The sequence below is a fragment of the Sebastes fasciatus genome, chromosome 20 (assembly GCF_043250625.1).
Source record: "Sebastes fasciatus isolate fSebFas1 chromosome 20, fSebFas1.pri, whole genome shotgun sequence".
Classification (NCBI taxonomy): domain Eukaryota; kingdom Metazoa; phylum Chordata; class Actinopteri; order Perciformes; family Sebastidae; genus Sebastes; species Sebastes fasciatus.
This window is the reverse complement of record NC_133814.1, coordinates 25,603,340-25,619,487: the sequence shown is the minus strand read 5'-3', so window position 1 is coordinate 25,619,487 and position 16,148 is coordinate 25,603,340. Positions and strand designations below refer to the sequence as shown.

Genomic DNA, 16,148 nt, shown 5'->3' with positions numbered 1-16,148 from the left:
CAGCGTTAGGTAACTAGAGCCGGCAATTTAAAAATCACATCTCGCTGAAACCGGTTTGCTTTCTGCATGTGGACTTTAGCCTTCAGCAGAACTGGTGTTAATTCGACCAGCCAGTCTTTTATGACGGTGCGTAGGCTGCGTACTTTCTCTGCAAACAACGCCGTCACGGTCATTTACACCTCGCTCTGTCTGGCGCTCTGAGAATCTCACTTTATTCAGGAATCTTCAAATGCTTTCAGTTATGTAAGTGAACCTGAGGACAAAGTGGGGTTCGCCACATGATGCTGCTGCCTCTGTGTGTCAAGGTGATGCTGGATGTGGATGAGTGGTTCCACTTGTTTGATGGAGATGTCCTGTGCCTCAGTTCAAGCTCTAAGAGGACTCAGTGGGCTGAGTTGTTGAAGGAGTAGAGGTATAAAAGCCAGACGCAGCCAAAAGGGTGAGCGAGTTTATACTGCAGAGCGAAACACCAGTCCCCACATAACAGACACATCTACGATCGCATCTATTTGACTTCTTTTGTTCTAATTCGTGGTTTTCAGGTCTGATGTGTAATGTGACATTTTAAAAATGCAAAGCGAGCGATTTGACTTTCAAAGCAATGAAAGCACAATTTGTCTGCTTTTTATATGTCAGGATTGTGATGTATGACGCCTGATTTAGTTTATAATGGCACAGTCCATTCAGGAAAATACACCTAAAAAAGTTTTAACGCCACTAATTTCTTTAACGCATTGATACAAATCGATCTTTCGGAGGTTGTAGTGGACTAAGTCTTAAAGTTAGAATGAAGATACTGACATCATATGAAACTAGAAAACCTGAAGACTCCATTGGTACCAAGTAGGAGGTTAAATAACGCTCCAAACTTACGCTAAATTTTGTCGAGGAAAAACTGTCACGTCCGTTTTCAAAGGGGTCCCTTGACCTCTGACCTCCAGATCAGTGAATGGTTTCTATGGGTACCCACGAGTCTCCCCTTTACAGACATGCCCACTTTATGATAATCACATGCAGTTTGGGGCAAGTCATAGTCAAGTCAGCACACTGACACACTGACAGCTGTTGTTGCCTGTTGGGCTGCAGTTTGCCATGTTATGATTGGAGCATATTGTTTTATGCTAAATGCAGTACCTGTGAGGGTTTCTGGATCAATATCTGTCATTGTTTTGTGTTGTTAATTGATTTCCAATCATAAATATATACATACATTTGCATAAAGCAGCATATTTGCCCACTCCCATATTGATAAGAGTATTAAATACTTGATAAATCTCCCTTTAAGGTACATTTTGAACAGATAAAAAATGTGCCATTAATTGATATTTGGTCTTAAAGGCTCATTTCAAAGCTTCTGTTTTTGGTTCTGACCCGGGATTTGGGGCGTATTCATCGTTCATCTCTCTCCTATACAGTCTCTCTGTTTCCCTGGTGGGAACACGGCTGATATACTGACGAGCCACATGGAGGAGCCACAGTGTCGCACCTCAAACCTCTCGTTGTCTCTTGCTCTCCTGTGTTTGACCCTAACGGGCATCAAAACTGGAAGAGAAGCTAAATGGAAACCATCTGCCAGAATGTGGTCAATTTAGCAGGAAAAGAACAATTTCGGAGAAGTGAACGAGGTCCTTCATGTGGGCGCACAAAGGCTGAACGAGCAGCGATCACCCACAGTGAAATATTAAATGGCGGCAGGCCAACGTAGCGGCAGCAGAGGAAGATGAAGGCCACCTATGAATCATAGAAACTGCGGAGGTGGAGAGGCTTTCAGCCAGCCAACAAAAACACACAGCGAGTGACCGTGTTGCTCAGATTCAGACCAGCGTGGCGAGGTCAGGGCGGCGGCGAGGGAGCAGTTAATCACCAGAGGGACTGACAGGCTGTGACACGAGGGAGGGGACGACGGAGTGCAGTCAGGAGTGTATTCTACGGATTGGAAGTCAATAGGCGGTTTACCCTGACGTTCATGTGTGTGTTATGAATTCCTCATGATTAAAAACCTGCTGAGAGCTCTGACACGGAAACTAAACACCTCACAGAGGTACGACGAGAAAGTGGAACATTCGCCCCGAGCATTAAGTCGTCCTCACCTGGAATCTACGGAGGACGGAACCTGCCAAAATAAATTAATAAATAAATAAATGACTAGATAAATAAATAAATATGTCATTTTTGTAGCAAAAATAATATTAAAAATAAATGTATCCATTAATTAATTGATAAAATGTGACATAAATTGGAATTTCTGTTTTAATTTGCTTCTATTATTCATATAAATACTCTTCTATTTAATTTAGCCTTTTTTATTTATTTATTTATTTTTTATTAATTTCTACATTTTATATTTATTTTAGCATTTATTTATTTATTTTCTCTCATTTGTGTTTATTTATTTTTGTGTTTATTTATTCATTTATTTATTATCTTATTCATGTCTGTATTCTTTTCTTCACACATTTCTTTTTACATTTCTTTATGCATTTCTGCATACATTATATAAATATTAGATATAGTATTAGATAAAAAATGCATGTGTTAAGTGCATTTAATTTGCGATTAATCACGATTAACTATGGACCATCATGCGATTACATATTGTAATCGATTGACAGCCCTTGTATGTACATGTAGAAAACAGAAAATCAGCTAATTTTCACATTTGAGAGGCTGGAAACTTCAATCATTTGGCCTTTTTCCTTGAATAAATGACTTAGAAAATTAAATATATGTGATTTTATATATGTATATATATGACTGCAAATGCATCAGGACAGCAATTTCCCCAGGTTAATCCTGCCATGTCTACCATACAGTATATCTCCTATTACCTCATGAATCCTGTTAATACTGTTCCTTAGTTCTGGCACTGTGTGTGTAGGAGTATATAGTATATAGGACGTTCCTGCTGTAAGCTGAGCACAGCACAGTTTTATAACAGATCCCCGGAGCGCACCACTTCTTTGATGTACATTAAAGTACATTAATCCACCATAGCCGTTCCTGTTCTATTATTTAAGTAGCTTTAATACGTCAGGCCTGCTGTATGCGGCGTTCACATGTGATCACTCTCAGATATGTATGGAGCCCTAATTAGATGCCAACCAGCGTTTCATACTGCTGCCAATCAGCCGCTCTTCGTCTGAAGCTCCTCTTCACACAAAATATAAAACGTGGCCAAAAGCTGCTCCTGGTTTCTGCTGACAGCGAGCGCAATCAGCATTTAAGACGTGTGCTGAGTGTGTCCAGGATTTATTGACTTATTTCTACGGCTGTCAATCGATTAAAACATTTAATCGTGATTAAACGCACATTTATCTGTTCAAAATGAACCTTAAAGGGAGATTTGTCAAGTATTTAATACTCTTATCAACATGGGAGTGGACAAACATGCTGCTTTATGCAAATGCATGTATATATTTATTATTGTAAATCAATTAACAACACAAAACAATGACAGATATTGTCCATAAACCCTCACAGGTACTGCATTTAGCATAAAACAATATGCTCCAATCATAACATGGCAAACTGCAGCCCAACAGGCAACAACAGCTGTCAGTGTGTCAGTGTGCTGACTTGACTATGACTTGCCCCAAACTGCATGTGATTATCATAAAGTGGGTATGTCTGTAAAGGGGAGACTCGTGGGTACCTATAGAACCCATTTACATTCACTGATCTGGAGGTCAAAGGTCAAGGGACCCCTTTGAAAATGACCATGACAGTTTTTCCTCGCCAAAATTGAGTGTAAGTTTGGAGCGTTATTTAGCCTCTTACCTTACAAGCTAGTATGACATGGTTGGTACCGATGGATTCTTTAGGTTTTCTAGTTTCAGATGATACCAGTATCTTCACTCTGAATGACAGAATAGCGGCCGGGTTAAAGGGTTAATAATCTACTTTACCATGATGACAATGTCGTTCAGTATCTGTCCACCACTTTGGTCTAGACTGAAATATCTGAACAACTAAGATGAATTGCTGTGACATATTGTGACACTCATCTCCTGACTTTTCCTCTAGTGAGCTTCCTGTTTGTGTTCTTGAGTGAATCATCTCATCCCTCCTCGTTGTTCTCTTCGGAACACAAACACAGCGCTCATCTCACGACATCTGATCTCATCCCATCTAAACAAACGTGTCAGAAATCAGAAAACCAGAGTACTGTAGGCCGGCGGGAAGTGTTTTCACGTGGCATTCACTCACGTTTCACACAAGGCAGGAAATTCCCACTTCCTCCTCATGATGGGATGATAATAATGTGTTTGATTGGTGTTACTACTCTGCACGTGTTGGGAACCTCAAACGGATGCAATTAAGTGTTAATATCAATCGTAATGTTGCTTCCCACTGAGAAATATCTTTATCGTTTCCACACGATAATCTGCATTCTCCCTTCTTTCTTATTACATTAACAACAAGAGGATTGTGCAGGACCTGATGCAGTGGACGTGGGAGGGAGGAAGAGTGATTTCTTTTACATTAGCATCATCTAAAGCCACAGAGCGCCGCTCACGCTCCGCTCACGCTCCGCTCACGCTCCGCTCACGCTCCGCTCACAAATGTACCGGGAGATTTATCAGACTGTAGAGGCAGCAGCTCAGTGCTTTATGGGCCCCGAGGGACACCGTAGTAAACGGGTGACCTCACATCGCCTATAGTTTTAATATCAACATCAATCACGAGCAGGAGGAGTGAATGATGACTACTTTAATCTTTAGTCTTGCTGTATCACTTTAACTAACAGTTGGACAGTGGAGTATACAGCCTCATACATCCACACAAACACATTATCTGTCATAAGTACATTAGTATATAGTCATATATATATATATATATATATATATATATATAAAACGGCATATTGTATGTTCAAAAAGGCAAATCTGTCATTTTATGTTTGGCTGCGAGCTTCACGGTGCCGACCACTGGAGTCTCCTGTTCCTGCCAAGGCCTGGTTCCCATGAGGGCCAATATGACGCCCAGCATGAATCTGGCTACACTCAGTACATACACCAGCTACTCAGGAGGTACATAACACGCTAACACACTCTAACACACATACACGCTAACACACCAGACAGTTCTCAGAGTGCATATCTTTTCCAAGGCTGCACAAGCTCTGGTTTTGTTAAAGGTTAAATTAAAGTTACTCTGGCACAACAAAGACTGGATCTGCAGAAATATTTCTCATCTTTTATAAAAAATGTCTGACTGAGCACCAGAAATGAATCCTGTGTTCGTTGACCAAGCTGAACTCCTACCAAGACTTTGTGCTAACTAGCAAACAAACAGGGATGTAAAATAACCTTCTTACTGGAGGTAAAGGCGTAAAAAGGTAGAAGGTAAAGAGCGCCGAGGTAGCGGCCTGGTGTCTGAGCTGAGACTGGCTCTTTAAAGCCCAGAGGAGGAACTGCAGGACTTTTGGGGGCTGAATGTTCCTCATAGCTCCATCCGTATCGATTTCTGTAACGACCGGCCCGGTCGCCCCCTTTCACGCTCCACCAGCCATCCATCGAAGCAACACTAACAATTACACAATAATTACCTTCCCTGCTGCTCCTGCAGAGCGCCGCGGGGGCCGACCGCCTCAGCCTCTGGAAGTGCTGCACAATTAGCCCTTAACCTCCGACACTATGTTTTCTCTGCGCTGCCATGATGAGTTAAAACCGTACCGTGGTGTGAAAACCACACAGTCTCCTACTGTGTTATACTGCTTCTACTGTAGAGTTGAGTTAGACATGTTGTCGGGGGTTTTTGAGCTTGTTTAATGACCTGTCTAGTTAGAGATGTTCCGATACAGATACCAGTATCAGAAATGCCTCCGATACTGCCCCAGATTTGGGATCGGGTATCGGCGAGTACGGCAGTCTATGCACCGATCAGATACCATCATTTATTAACCCAGACAAGAATCAACTTGTTAACTGGAAATCAATTCTTCTTCGCTGCTCCAAAACCGTCACTGTGCTTTCGCCACAAGGAAGGAAAACCGGTGAACCGGCGACAGGGTCAGACCCGAGGCTCATTGATGCACATGGGGAGCGAAGGCTGGCCCGTGTTGTCCGATCCAATAGAAGAGCTACTGGAGCTCAAACTGCTGAAAAACGTTAATGCTGGTTCTGATAGAAAGGTGTTAGAACACACAGTGCATCGCAGCGTAGCCGCAGACCGGTCCTGGTGCCCGTGCTGACCTAATGTTATGGCTGATCGGCGTATACGCTCGCGGCCGACACATCGCAGTTGCAGCGCCCAAAGTTGGGCTTTGCTCAACGCGGCGAAAAGCCGCCGTGGGGCGCAGCAAATCATTGGAAATAACAGGTTTCAGAGCTCAGTGGTGTCGTTGTCGCGTTGCGTCTGAAAGGACCTTCAGTGAGTGAGAGACGGAGAGAGAAATGGAGAGAACTAAGAGAAATCTCTGGTATTAATATTTATCAGTTTTTATTCATTTTCTGCTCCTGCTTGAGTATTCACTCAAGCAGGAGCAGAAAATGAATAAAAACTGAGTATTCACTCAAGCAGGAGCAGAAAATGAATAAAAACTGATAAATATTAATACCAGAGATTCACACAAGTTCTCGCCAGAGGGGAGAATTATTCTGTTTTCTGTCCTGAGAACTAAAAGTAAAATTAAAAGTAGGTCTATTTAACATAAAAATGCGGTTACAGTGTTCTTATTATTTTGTTATTTTCAGTCTTTAAAAGTCACCAGAATGCAGGAGAAGACTCTGAAACTCTAATTTTCCCGTGGGAGGACCAGAAAACTGGAAAATCTGAATAATAAAAGGTAGTTCTATGTCATTCATTCTCTGTATAAAGTTGTTCATGTTTTACAAAAGGGTTTAACATGAGCCAAGCCAAACAACAAAGATAGTAATCATATCACATCTATACATGGTCGGTAGTTAACAGCTGTTTAATAATAATGGAGACTGTGGATAAACTGAACATTTCAGGTCAAAATCGGACTAAAATCGATTTAGTTTTTGTCATTTCCGTTCAGATTTAATGCCCATCATCATCATCATCTTATAAGCGACTACACAGATATTATGCACACACCCACACAAGCATTCAGCATAAATAATTACACACACTCTCCCTCTCTCTCTCAGCCTCTCATTGGAGAGGAGCAGCTGATTGGACAGACAGCAGCTAACAGCAGCATCCTGTGTGCTGGTTGCATAAGAGGGCACGCCCACCATGTGTCACCACAACACCTACAGACGGGGGCTCAGAGACTCTCACCGTCTCCTCACGCCTCCGCTCAGATACCTGAACACCAACTCGACCCCGTTCACCTGCCCTACATATCATAAACAATACGTTATGTAACAGCAATGGAGCGCAGCGACTAATGAAATAGATGTAAACAGTTTGGAAGAGTGGATTAAACGCTGTTTGTGTTGCATTCTTTCATTCTACAGAACAGCTTTTTAATGATTCTTTATAGTGTTTTTTAAAAATATATCTTTATATAACACACTTAAAGGAACAGAGTGAAGCAATCTAGTAGCAGAATGGTATATAATATTCATAACTATGTTTTCATTAGCGTATAATCACCTGAAACTATGAACTGTTGTGTTTTCGTTAGCTTAGAATGAGCCGTTTATATCTACGTAGGAATCGGGTCCTATTCACGGAGTAATGTTTGTTTGTTTGTTTGTTTGTTTGTTCGTTAACAGGATTACTCCAAAAGTCTGGGATGGATTTGAATGAAATTCTTTGGAGTGGTGGGGTGTTGCACAATAAACAATCCATTCAATTTTGGTGGCGATCCGGATCATGATCCGGATTCAGGAATATTTTTTAGGATTCCGATCCGCCTGAGGATTAAGACCACAGGGTATAACACATGCGCAGGGTAAATGATGGCACGTTGAAGACGCATGAACCCGCCTTCTTCCTCCTTCTGACAGCAGAGAGATGTGTGTTTGGAAGCTGCTGGCCGTCCGCGGTGAGAAAGAACTGTAGATTTGGCGTTTTTTCACATTAAACACGGTGAAATTACAGTCGAGTTCAACCAAAGCACACTTGGTGATTGTTGGAAAGAGTAACGACGACGGTTTAGGTGAGTTTTATTTTGTTTGTGTCCAGTTTGAATGAAGTGTTTTACGATGCTCCGCTACGTACAGCTGATCTCAACATAAACAAAAACACACGTGGATGATGGCGCAAGCTGAACGGAGAGGGGGGCGGAGGTCTACGCTCTCCGAGTGCCATTCTAGTTATGGTATGGATGGTATTTTGCACTTGGCGGCTCACGTTACTTCAGTCTTGGAAAGGGAGGAGTGAGCGTAGGGGTGCTGCTGTAATTCATTTATTATCCAGGTCATTGTTTTCTTGTACAATAGCTGAAGGCTGGGGGGGTGTTGTTGGGAGAGCCAGCTGTCTGTATGTCATGTTATGTAACGCTGCTTTTGTCTGTATGTGTTTTAGAATTGTGTATTTGTGTCTATAGGACCCAACCCGGTCTCACGGGAAGGCGTATAAATAGCACGACATTAAACGGGACATTCATGAGTACGCGTTTTAGTGTTTTCACGTATCCTTTGTTCGCCACGCAAACGACCGCAGTTCAGGCAAGAAAACCACTGAGTTATGGTCCGTGTCCACAGCTGTCCTTTATATTACTGCCGCACACATTTCGCTGTATTTTCAACTCGGTAACAATCACAGTTCAGATCTCTGGAATCGTTTTTGCCGCAGTGAGTTTGAGTGGTGAACTTTCTCCATCTCCATTTCTCTCCCCGTGAGGAGCCTCGCAAACTGGCACCCAAACAGCGAAGAGCTTGGTCGGGGGTCCCATCCCATTCAGCTCAGCACGTCCTATCCCATCAGCGCCGTCACGGATTACCAGGCGCACTGAAGCTCAAATCCCATCAGGAGGAGAGAGGGGAAAGCATCTGTACGAGGAGCGGAGCGTGTGCTACAACCAGGAGTCAGCGTGAGTTTACTAAAAGTCTGTTTGGTGACTCGAACTCTGCTGAAATAAAGAGATGAGAAACTAATGTTTCCTCAAGAGGCTGACTGGCAGATTGTCTGCGCCACATACTGGGCTGAAACTAGGGCTGTCCTCAATACCATTCTCTGGGCTTCGAAGCTTCGCTGAGAAATATTGGAACGTATTGGAAACTTCACGGTGCAGCTGACTGACATGTTCTTCTGTCTGTCTCCATCTCCTCTGTTTCAGCGCCGCTGCTGCACTACTGTACTCACACGTCTACACACAACAAACAGCGATATCCATCTGAAAATAACTATTAACTATTACTACATACTTATATATAAAAAAAATAAAACAATATTAAAAACGAAGCTTTCAAATAGTGATTTGGAGGTATATTACCATAGCAACGGTCGAAGCTTCGAAGCATTCAGCCCTAGCTGAAACCATGTTCTTGGCGCTGGCTGCTGTAACCAGTAGGCTGGCTGCGGTAGTCCGCAATTACATTACTTGCCCACCGCCATTTTGCTTGTTTTATAGAAATAAAACACATTTAGTTCATTTTGGCGTATCAGCGCCGTGTTATCAACACATGGTCGGACGACGGACGCTACAAACTGAAAGTGTCTGCTCCGTACGGAGTCTCAGCTCAGAGCAGCAGGAGTCAGATTTCACACACGGGACGAGAGAGAGAGTTGACCGACGAGACGATGGCGGAGGATTTGGTGTCAAAGTCAAAAGCAATTGAGCTTATCTGGCAATATCTCGGATTTAAAACCAACGCTATGAGGTGACCAAAACATTAATGAGGTAATCTCCGTGCGGAGGACGGAGCGGCGCCGGGTGTAAACCTGTGGCTTCTGCAGAGAAAGCTGGACCGGAGAGGCCAGACACACCGCCATCCGATGTTAAAGATCAAAGACGGCGCTCTACACATATATAGCGTCATCTTTTCTTGTAAAATGTCCGGTGTAATCTGCAACACCGAGTTTATTAACCGGTGGGAAAATGTCCTCACCGTCACATCCCTGGTAACCATGTTATGTGTTTTTATACAGCTGGGCATGAGGATGCACTGTGAGCCACAGAGCACACATTCATTATTGATCCACATATACTGCACCATTCAACACATCTGACACTTCAGCCTCCCACACACATCTGCAGACACATCCACACTGCATTCACACACACACACACACACACAAATACACACAAACACACACACACACTGACCTGCATCTCCTTGTCTCCATACTTGGACGGGTGCTTGCTGCCCTGGCTCTTTCTGCGCAGTTTCTTCAGCTCCGCCTGGCACTTCTCCAGACTCTCCCCTTTGCTCTTGTGCTCCATCTGGTACTTCTTCAGCGCAGCCTGAGGGGGGCAGCACAAAGTCAGCAGGGCAGCGTTCGCAGCGCTCGCAGTCACAATTTGTTTCCGCTGCCCCCCAAGCCAAAACAAATCAGTTACTTCAGGTTTAAATTACATTAAAATATTTAAATCGCACATATTTTATCTCTTCAAAATGTACCTTAAAGGGAGATTTGTCAAGTATTTAATACTCTTATCAACATGGGAGTGGACAAATATGCTGCTTTATGCAAATGTATGTATATATTTATTATTGTAAATCAATTAACAACACAAATCAATGACAGATATTGATCCAGAAACCCTCACAGGTACTGCATTTAGCATAAAACAATATGCTCCAATCATAACATGGCAAACTGCAGCCCAACAGGCAACAACAGCTGTCAGTGTGTCAGTGTGCTGACTTGACTATGACTTGCCCCAAACTGCATGTGATTATCATAAAGTGGGCATGTCTGTAAAGGGGAGACTCGTGGGTACCCATAGAACCCATTTACATTCACTGATCTGGAGGTCAGAGGTCAAGGGACCCCTTTGAAAATGGACATGACAGTTTTTCCTCGACAAAATTTAGCACAAGTTTGGAGCGTTATTTAACCTCCTTCTTGACAAGCTAGTATAACATGGTTGGAACCGATGGATTCTTTAGGTTTTCTAGGTTCATATGATACCAGTATCTTCACTCTGAGCCCACTAGTACCTCCTGAAAATCGATTGCATTAATGCTTTAAAGAAATTAGTGGCGTTAAAACAAATTTGTATTAACGCGTTATTATCGCATTAACTTTGACAGCCCTAAATGATTTAAAAAACTACTGGACATCTTTTCAATAAAGAAGAAAAACTCAAACTTAATTCAACTTAAATTATTAACTAACTACTAACTAATTAGTGGCCTGTATTTAAAGCATCAACAACATCATTATGTAACCGTGCACCTGACACACCATGTCCTCGAATGCAACACCACGTCAGGTCGGCCTCTCCAGAGAGGGGAGTTATGGGTAATACAGTGTGAAGCATGTTGAGATCAGAGACTAAATGAACACCTCTCTCCTTAATTTCCCATCGGCTTTCATCCAAACCACTGCAGCAAGTTACATAAATTACTTCCCACTCTGCCTTGTGACTCATTCTGAGAAAATGAGGAGTTTTGCAAAAAAAATAGACTAACTAATTTATGCTGATCAGGAGTTTGGAATCAGTCCCAGAAACATTTCATCATTTGAGACGGGGGACGTAACGGCATGTTTGGAAAGCTCCACGATGAAGGTCATTCAGATTATTACAGCCAGATATTCTGATGTGTTCAAATGCAAATCAGCTACAGAGACATTAAAATCAATCTAGCTTGTCGTGAAGGAGGTTAAATAACGCTCCAAACTTACACTCAATTTCAGCGAGGAAAAACTCATGATCATTTTCAAAGGGGTCCCTTGACCTCTGACCTCCAGATATGTGAATGTAAATGGGTTCTATGGGTACCCACGAGTCTCCCCTTTACAGACATGCCCACTTTATGATAATCACATGCAGTTTGGGGCAAGTCATAGTCAAGTCAGCACACTGACACACTGACAGCTGTTGTTGCCTGTTGGGCTGCAGTTTGCCATGTTATGATTGGAGCATATTGTTTTATGCTAAATGCAGTACCTGTGAGGGTTTCTGGACAATATCTGTCATTGTTTTGTGTTGTTCATTGATTTACAATAATAAATATATACATACATTTGCATAAAGCAGCATATTTGTCCACTCCCATGTTGATAAGAGTATTAAATACTTGATAAATCTCCCTTTAAGGTACATTTTGAACAGATAAAAAATGCGTGATTAAATATTTTAGTCGATTGACAGCCAATACCAATATATATAAGAGTTGTTTCTACATGAATCACTTGGAAAATATACCAGCGAAAGCTTATTCTCTAAGACAGAAAGTTATCAGCTATATTTATGATCAAATGTTAAACAGAGCTTGTTTGCTGAAAACAGCTGTTGCTGAAAATGAGGGTGATGAGACCGAACCAAACAGTATACAGTATGTGCTGTAAACCAAAACAACTAGCTAAAAGTGGTTAAAAGGTTCAGCAGAACTCTGTGGTTTGTCACTGTACACACAGACACCAGCTTAGTCGGGGCGTCTATGTATCTGCACGTGAAAAAGGGAAACTCACGTTCAGGTAGCGCGCGTCCAGCTCGACCTTCTTCTCCAGCTCTGTGAGCAGCTCGTTGTGGAAAGACTTCAGCTGGAAGACACACAGGAACACACAACAACCTCAGAACAATGCAACAAAAACAAGATTAACTAAACCTCAAGTAGCTCTGTGCTTAACCACGGTGGAGTATTTTCACACAGGAATGTCAGTGTTGCGGTGTGAGAATGACTTGAAGGGATGTATTTGTTTTGCTGTCGGAAACGTCACACCCAGAGGATTAGGAGAGGATGTCTGGTATGTAAAAGCATGCCAAAGTCAATTTACTGTCTCTGTGCATGTCCACTATTTGTGTGTCTCCGAGAAAATTACGTTCCAATACAACTTAACTTTTAGTAAACATATTTTAGTTGTATGGGAACGTCATTTTTAGAAGACAGGGCTGGTAGTTGTTGAGTGAGCAAAGTTGAACCAGTGGTAAAATATTGCCAAGGAAAACATATTTTATACATTAACACACACGTTTTAGCAAAACACATCTATTGTCCCACTTAATGACCTCCACTATCTTTGTCTCTCTTTTATCATCCATGTTGGGAAACATAATATTGACTTAAACTACTATCAGCAGGATACTTGCTGAAAAAGCAGGAACTCCACTAGGGATGTCACGAGAACCGATACTTCGGTACCAAGTCGATGCCACTCTAAATGACTCTAAATAAATAAATATGTCATTAAATGTAGCAAAAATAATATTAAAAATAAATGTTGCCATTAATTAATTGATCAAATGTGACATAAATTGATGTTTCTGTTTTAATTTGCTTCTTTATTGCTTTTTGTTTTCTTTATTCATTTCTTTATTTATTTTTGCACTTATCTTTTTATATTTATGTTCTCTGCCTCATCATACAAATGAGGGGGCAATAAATACACTCATAACTACAAACAATAATATACAAATAAATATAAAAAATAAGGGAAAAAATAAATAAATACATTTAAAAATTAATACAAATAAATATAAAGATAAATAAACAGGGAAATTAAACAGAATAGTTAATACTAAGATAAATAAATTAAGAAGCAAATGAAAACAGAAATATCAATTTATGTCACATTTTATCAATTAATTAATGGCTACATTTATTTTTAATATTATTTTTGCTACATTTAATGACATATTTATTTATTTATCAAGTCATTTAATATTTTTTTTTATTTTGGCAGTCTCCGTCGTCCATAGGTCTGTGTTAACTTTGTTTGTAACTGTGTTACAAAAGTTTGAATATTTGTGTTTAATGTCACTATTGCATTCATTCTCAATCTGTCTGGATAAGAGATAAGCATCAGCTCACGGCCTAATTTGTAAATTATACTAATGTACGTAATAATTGCCTCGGATCATTAACATCCATTACCCAAAACGATGAGATGAAGTGCAATTTAAAACACCCTTAATAAAATACTTTGCAGGTTTCCACAATTGGCCAATTTACTCTTTGAAAGATTCAAATAAAAATCTTTCGGGGAACCGAATTGAAAAATGTTTTTTTTTTCTGTCTGTAATGGCGGCGATTTACATATGAGAAGATGAGTAAACAAACTGTAATTAAGTGAAGCTGCTGCCTTCAGAAAGTAGTAGAAGCTCCTCAGTGAGAGTGTGTGTCTGTGTGTGTATCTAGAGTGTGTCTCGCTGAGTATTAAATATTAAAATATATCTTGTTTGTGGAGACTCCAAAGCAAAAGGCCCACAGTCTGTTTGGCTCCCGACTCGTGGCTTAAGAAGTGCTGATTTTAGCAACACCATCACCACATGCTCACCATCTCCTCAAGCTGGATCTGGATCTGTCTGTGCACTTCAGCCATCTGAAAGAGCACCTCCCCTGCAGAGAGAAGACAAAGAGAAGAAAGACGATAAACAAAAAAAAGGGAGGGAGGGAGAGAGAGAAGAGAGAGGGATATTAAATCCTTCCAATGTCAGAGAGAGCTACACACATCGTGCAAAAAGGAAAGACCATGCAGCCACACAGAAGAGATGAGAGACAGGTGAAGGGTGTCGAGGGAGGAGGAGGAGACGATGGACAGGATGAAACATCTGACGAAAGCAGACGAAACTCATTAAAATCAACAGAAATATGCAGCACAGACAGAATTATGAAAAAGCAAAGAGCTAATCAAGCAGTCTACTGAATATCTTAAATACTGAAACCATTTCCATATTACCAAGAGCTTACAACACTACACAGGAACAGATCAAGTATTTCATCTTAAGACATATGTGCTGTACTACAACAGGACAGGGGAAATAACACCAAAAAAAGCAGAACCCAGAGAGAAGTTAAAAAGCTAAAAACACAAAAGAATAATAAGAAGAAAGAAAGTAAAGGATGATTCATGCAGCCAGGGAGGTGCGTGTCGTTTTAAAGATACCTACATGCTGCCTCCTCTGAATATGCAATGCGTTGTAAAAAAAGGAACAAAAAGATCTAGTTTGAGCAAAGAACAGAGGGATAGAGACCTGGAGAGACAGTGACAGATCAAACTACCCCGAGAAAAATGAGACACACGACAGGTTTTCACACAGAAAAACACACACAGACAGGCAGTTAGTCAGACCCTGTTTACACTCCGGCTGCAGAATAACATCTATGAGATCAGCATCACATTTCAAAGTTAAAAAACATCCAATATTAGATTGTTTTTCTGTTTTCTTATCTTAAATGTCTTTGACAAAGATACCTCAGATTTGGTTTGATTAAAAACTGTGACAAAGATTTGGACTGAGTAGAGTTCAACCAATACATCCATATATATATATATAAATATATATATATATATATGCCAATAAGTAACAAGACATTACACAGAAATGCAAATAGGGCTGTCGCAATATTGCAGGGGAGTCAAGCAACCATCACCCAGGCTCCACTACACCTAGAGTACATATATGAGTTGGTAAACAGGCCTCGGTACAGTCAGTAAAACATTATACAGCTGCAGCTCTGAGAGCCAATTAAGTGTAAATGAGTCCACTAATAAGCATTAACGGGCCTCATCTGCCTCCCGCCTAATGCACGCTGACATCAGATAATGGATGTTGCTGCAGCGCTGACATGACAGAGCGCTGAGGTGTGTTGGTGGACCTGTGGACACTGGACAGTGGACAGTCATCATGGGGGACACAGAGAGAGGGAGTGGGCTGTCTGAATGGGATTACTGGGCTTAATGGAAGTGCTGTGGTCATGCAGACGAGACTCAGGTGAAGAAGATTTAGGAGCAGGAGGTGGGAAGGAAATAAGTGTATATGTACTTAAGTACTGGACTTAAACTTTTGCTGCTCGTACTTCACCAAAGAACATACAGTATAATGATAAGAAATCAATTATATGTTCCATTGCAACGCCAGCGCCCAGCAGCAGAGCTACGCGATAACGTGTTAACGTCAATTAATTTTAACGCCACTAATTTCTTTAACGCATTAATGCAACTTGCGGTTTTTAGGTTGCAGCAGGCTCAGTTTTAAAGCTAAAGTGAAGACACTGGTATCATATGAAACAAGGAAACTTAAAGAATCCATCGGTACCAACTATGGCATACGGACATACGGACAAACAGACGGACGAAAACCAAGATGGTGACGGCAAAAAACCAAGATGACGACG

The 16,148-nt window shown here is 41.2% G+C and overlaps 2 protein-coding genes across 8 annotated transcripts in view; one reads left to right on the top strand and one right to left on the bottom strand.

Annotated features, from left to right (window-relative positions):
* Nucleotides 1-16,148, bottom strand: part of baiap2b (BAR/IMD domain containing adaptor protein 2b) — an 84,718-nt gene that overhangs the window by 18,198 nt on the left and 50,372 nt on the right. For 6 of the 7 annotated variants that reach the window (XM_074620780.1, XM_074620779.1, XM_074620781.1 and 3 more), the window contains 3 exons: nucleotides 14,308-14,369; nucleotides 12,502-12,573; nucleotides 10,187-10,324 (listed from right to left, as the gene is read on the bottom strand). In XM_074620780.1, coding sequence (XP_074476881.1) covers nucleotides 10,187-10,324; nucleotides 12,502-12,573; nucleotides 14,308-14,369 — 272 coding nt within the window. Of the gene's footprint in view, nucleotides 1-10,186; nucleotides 10,325-12,501; nucleotides 12,574-14,307; nucleotides 14,370-14,920; nucleotides 14,928-16,148 lie in introns of those variants that run through there. The other variant, XM_074620786.1, reaches the window with a different exon arrangement.
* Nucleotides 1-16,148, top strand: part of cep131 (centrosomal protein 131) — a 213,740-nt gene that overhangs the window by 184,005 nt on the left and 13,587 nt on the right. The gene's annotated exons all lie outside the window — the stretch shown is intronic.